At 42.9% G+C, this 5,902-nt stretch overlaps 1 protein-coding gene across 1 annotated transcript; it reads left to right on the forward strand.

Annotated features, from left to right (window-relative positions):
* The first annotated feature begins 1,558 nt into the window (after positions 1-1,558).
* LOC112177903 lies at positions 1,559-4,043 on the forward strand. The gene has a single exon (XM_024316144.2). It carries the CDS (start codon positions 1,761-1,763, stop codon positions 3,732-3,734), a length of 1,974 nt encoding a protein of 657 aa, XP_024171912.1. The 5' UTR covers positions 1,559-1,760; the 3' UTR covers positions 3,735-4,043.
* Positions 4,044-5,902: the final 1,859 nt, after the last annotated feature.

Raw genomic sequence — 5,902 nt, forward strand, 5'->3', positions numbered from 1 at the left:
CCACATTACTTATGGAGGATAAACAAGTAAATTAACAAATAACACTATAGATTAGCTTTTTTTAGATAATCATAGATCAGCTTATATTGAAATGATTATGCCGGGAACAAGTCATTATCCTTTAATCTTTTATTAAAGAAAGTGCTAATAAAGTGACGACAGAATCTCAGAGATTCAATTGAGATTTTGTAATCTTTCCCAACAAATTGAAGATTGCCTTTTCGTATCCATTGACTTAGTCTTCACCTTTCAAGAACATCCACCTTCCTCGTTCAAACAAATCAACACCAAAACTTTAACGGTCACGATGCATCCATTCTTCTGCCTCCTCGCAATCCTCTCCATCCTCCACCCTCTAGCGGCCGCAGCACGTAATGGAATGGTCGGTGGATGGAAGTTGATTAAGGACATCAACGACCCACAAGTGAAGGAGATCGCAGAGTTCGTAGTGTCGAAGTACAATAAGAAATTCGGAAAGAAGCTGGAGTTTCAGAGCGTGTGAAAGGCAAGACTCAGGTCGTCGTTGGCGAAAACTACCAGCTCATCATCGCCATCAAAGATAACTAGGTGTCAACAAAGTAGAAGGAACCACTGTCGCCGCCGTTGTAGATCTAGAGGAAGCCAGAGGCGAGCGCCAAGAAGAAGTGGTCCCCGGATCATAGAGAACACGGGCGGCCTTTCGAATCTGGGTGAGCTTCTTCTTCAAGTGGAGTTGGCTTAGACCAATCCTGACCTCCTGGTTGAAAATAGTTAACGAACATAGCGATCCGGATCGCAAAGGCCCCGCGATTGGGTTCGTGTGATCAGGAACGCGGGTCGCCGCCAGGTACAGCATTTCTAACCTACACTCGAGTTTGAATCGTCAGCGACGTTGATTGAAGTTAAATCTCAATCTATTCTTTGTTGCCAATAGGAGGAAGTGTTCTGACATGACTCCTGAGCACAAATTAGCCTTTAGGCCTAAAAAGCCTGTGAGGATACCGTGAAATCTCAATCTAAGAGAAAAATGTATCGGGATTAAATTACAACATTAACCACGTAATTTAATTCACGAATCGTTTACTCACTCACGTGAAACTCACTTAAATCCTGATCTCATTTATATTATGGATAAACACTCCATGAATTCAAACTCGCAAGAACCTCAAAATGCACATTCCATACAAGCAAATATGACAACCTCAAAACACCAAGAAATCAAATTCGCAAGAACCCAACGTCTTTTTGAGTTCCAGGTCTGAAAACAAACACCGACACCAACGCCGCCACGAGTACAATGCCAACTCACAAATCCCTCCAACAAGGCTGAAAGCCAAATCCTCAACAACAAAGCTGCAGAGAAAGCCGGTAGCAAGAACCAACACCTTTCAACCCAACACCTTTAAACATTTTTGGTCTGTAGTTCAACTTTTGAATAAAATAGGAAAAAGATGAACAAAAGAGAGAAAGACAAACCATCACCCATATACTATTCTCAAATGGAGAAAATAAAAATCAGACCAAATAATTATAAAAAAAAAAAATTAAACACCAGAGAAAAATAAAAATATAAAGGAGGAGAGAGAAACTGAGGGCAGGAAGGGGATGAGACTTTTGAAGAGACAAACCCCTCAGGAAGTTCCCCCAAAATTGTCAGAAAGACTCATCAGAGAGAGTAGAAGAACCAAAGAAATATTACACTGTGGGGGTGACTACCCTTTCAAACTCTACACACCCACACCTTCTTCTTCTTCTTCTTCTTCTTCTTCTTCCTCAATCTCATGAATCCCCACAAAACAGAGGAAGACCTCTTCCACCATCACCACCACCACCATTTCCACCACCACCTCCACAACCATGATCTGGACCCACCGCATCCTCCCCCGATCGTCCAATCCGAGCCGTCCATTCCCCTCCCGCAAAACGACGCCGTCGTCGTCGTCGAGCCGTTGTTCACACCTCTCCCCGAAATCGACCTCTTCCGCTCCTCCTCCACCTCCTCCTCCCCGGCCCACTCCTCCTCCGAAAACGAAAACGACGACGTTTCGAACCCTAACCCTAGCTCGGCCCCGAGCAACAACGCCGCCGCCGCCGCCGCGATGAAATCCACGCCGCTCTACATCAGCCCGGAGCCGCACATCTCGTCGCAGTTCTACACCTTCAACCTGGAGTCCCACTCCCTCATGATCCGCTGCCTCATGGAGGCCCGCCTCGCCACCCCCGCCGAGATCCGCGACGCCACCCCCGCCGACGTGCTCAAGTCCTGGCGCGCCGTCTGGAAGGACCGCAACGAGGACACCGCTTACGTCACGGCCTGGAAGCGCATCCAGGACAAGCTCTCGGCGCACCTCGACCAAAACGGTAACGAATTTCTGTGCTTCAAGAACAATACTCAGCAATTCGTTTCGCACATTAATCAGTGGCAGGATATTGTTATGGCTTTTCATAGTGATACCGATTTGAAACACTTGGGGCTTAAGGAAACCATTGATAGGATTAAGCAGGTCTGGACTGTAGGTGCCAAGTTTTACGGCATTCCCGAGAGTTACATTAGAGTCTGTGTTGCTGCCTGTCCTGTGTGTTCTTCGGCCTCCTCGGGGCTTTCGGCCAGGAATAAGAGGCGGCGGTTTGAGTATACCGAGTCGTTTGATGTGCCGGCCAAGGAGGTGCCGCATAAGCTTCAGCAGCTGGCTGCAAAGCATAAGGTGGTGCTTTGCATTAGGCAGAAGTATATTAGGTATAAGCCGTTTATGGCTGAGGTTAAGGACTATGCTTGCCACAGGGCGGGTGAGCCGGCTGCGAAGAAGTCCAAGATACTGAAGAGGGAGCCCTATGCCTCAAAGAGGTGTGGGTGTGGGTTTCGGATTAGGGCCATTGTTCCTATTACAAATTATAATGAGAAGGACAAGACGTTTGTGTATCAGGAAGAGGGGATGGCTGTGTTTAAGTTGTATGCTGTGCATTCTGGGCATGAGCCGGGCCCGCTGGATGGGAATGCGAGGATTATGCATCGGGTTGTGGGCCACAAAGGTGGGTTTTTGATGGATCAAGATACTGTGTATGGGGTGAGTGATGAGTTTGATAACGAGGGGTTTGGATTGTTGGGGAAGGATGAAGGGGATTTGCACCATTCAGTTTTGCAGCAGGTGAAGGAGTTGAGAGCTGAAGTTGGGTGTTTAGAAGAGAAAATTGCAAAATTCCCACAAGAGCTTTTGGGATCAGTGTCTCGAGAATTGTTTGATATTGTGAATAAAGTTAGACATATAGGTGAGGGAAGTTCGAAGACGATGGGTTTGCTCCAGGACAAGCCAGAATCAGATGATATTTTGGTCGGGGAGAATGATTTGGCACATTGGACTGATAACCACCATGATCGTCTATATGGAGATGGACAGGACGCTGATTTGATTGAGGACGATGAAGATAGTTTTGGGCGAACTCTTGGGGATGTTGTCCCTTGGGAGCAGATGAGGACAGAGTGTAGGAGTCAGAAGGATCTGATCAGTGAAGCTTGTAAGCCTGGGAAGTGGTTGAAATGCAGTGACTTCGATGAAAAGAGCATCCTTGATTGCCAGGATACTAAACTAACCAAGCCCTTATCACAAGACGAGAGTATAGTGACAGATGTAGGTCTTATTGGTTTACAGGTTGATAGTTTCTACCAAGGGACTTCTAAATGGTATGATTCTCCTTGTGGGTTGGACCCAGGTGCGGATTGTGGGGATAGTGCATTCAGGCATGGGGGGATTGTTTAGTCTCTGGACAAGCTGGTTAAGCCCTTCTAACATAGTTATGAGTGTATATTATCCCTTCCCCAAGTTGGAAGTGGGTTGTACATCTTGTATACAGAAATTGGAGCCTCTCACTTGCTTTAGGCTCCTTTACCGTGTGTTGTTCTGTAAAGTATCGCCAGTTGAGCTTTTATGCACATAACTTTTGCGTAACTATTTGTTAACCTTGTTCTGGGCATTCAGAATTTTCAGAATCTTTGGATAATGCATATTGGCTACTCTCAATGTAATTATTTATTGACTTCTATTCTTATGAAATTTTTGGTTTTTGCACAACGTGCCTTTCTCCTTCTTTGTGTTTCTTTATAGTGCTCTGCATTCTGAAAGCTTTGCACTCAGTCACTTTACATGATGCACCTGTATGTCCACATTTAAACACTACACAATGTTTATTAGTTTGTGCAATTTAAATGGAAACTTAGGTGATCTCCTGTTTACTTAATAGTATTTGTTTGTGACTAGTTTTGTATATGTTTTAACTTGTAATGATAAATCTCTTGCACTTTGTGGGTTTTCCATATATATGGTGCCGTTCTCTGCATATATGCTAGAACTTGTATAGCGCTGGAAGGTGGTTCTGGATGGGTATTGATTGGACAAAAGATGATTGCTTTTGAAGACAATTCTTGGCAGGTAAATGAATATACATATGCCTATTGATTTCTCCGCTTGTATGCATAACATATCTACATCCTGCTATTTAGCTCATGCATGGTGTCGCCTTCAGTTTCTGATGGTCTCCATAGGAAATGAAATTTGTGAAGTAACCTACCATGTTACCTACTCTGAAAATAGACATATCTATATGAAAATCATGCTATGGCTGGTTGTTTGGCAAGAAAGAAAACTTGAATATTCCTAGGCTATCTTTTTGAAGAAGACTCTTACCGTGCATATTTAAAGTATTAAGTCATATAAGTGATTAAACTAGGGGATTTCTGTGCAAGACTTGTCTCTTTCTGTAATACAGTTTGCCAGAATACAAGGCTTTGAAAGTGTTTGGTTCTAATTTTTGGTGAAAGGCAATGATACCCTAAATGAACACCAGCCACATTTATGAATTATGATTAGGAATTGGTATTAGCTTACATTTCTTGACATTCATCAAGATTCAAATGTGATCTATCTGGTAAGTTGGAAATATGAGTAATGCTGCTTATGCATGGAATTTTCCCTGCAATGCGTTTTGTTACTTTATCTTGTTTAATGGTAAACATGCTGAAGTTTTATTACGCTTATTTGTAGGTGTTTTCAACCGAAACTTTGCAAACCATTGACAGGCTAATTCTCTCCGTACTTATTTATGGCCTGACAGACAGCTGGTTGTGATGGTTTGGGGTTTGGGTGAGGAACTAGGTGGTGCATACACAGACACTTTACTCAGTTTTTGCTGTAGTAATTAGTTGTCTGATGGGTGGATGAAAATGGTAGCTTTTACTTGAAAGCTGATACTAAATTGAATTCTAGCTGGTTCACCCAAATGAAATGAGAGGAATATATGCAGTCTATTTCATCTCTCTGCGGATTTGGCTGTCTATTTCTATCCCTTGCTGTTTAATCTTTGAGCCACCCCCGGGATAGGTCTTATTTTTGGATATGTGACTATAGAAGCTTATCAATGCAATATTATGTGTGGGAGATTTAACTGAAAGTGAGATTAAGATATATTTATGTTATGGGTCCACTCCAGAATATCTGGGCTTGTGTAAACAAACAATCTATTTGGACCCGACAAACACATTACAAACGGGTGATTGACTGAAAGGGTCATGAGCTTAGGGGCTTAGGGCAATGTTCTCTTTCTAAATAATTTTGCTGTGTTTATGTTTGAATTTTCGGTTCTAATTCGCATCATAATACTATAGATATCTGATGAGTGTGTTTAAAGGAACAATGGTGCGAATTTGAATTTGGGATGTCATCCACAACAACAAACTTGAGAGATGTATTGATCAATTAGGTTTCAGTAAGATATTCCAATCTTGTCCATTTAAACTACATATTTGAAAAGGATCAGCTTACTTAATAGCTCAAACTATTAGTATAAAGGGGCTGGATGCAACAAATTTCTTTCAAAGGCTGGGTGATTCATTTATATATAAGCCTAACCCAAAACCCCTGGCCAGAAGATG

This window comes from Rosa chinensis, chromosome 1, assembly GCF_002994745.2.
Source record: "Rosa chinensis cultivar Old Blush chromosome 1, RchiOBHm-V2, whole genome shotgun sequence".
Classification (NCBI taxonomy): domain Eukaryota; kingdom Viridiplantae; phylum Streptophyta; class Magnoliopsida; order Rosales; family Rosaceae; genus Rosa; species Rosa chinensis.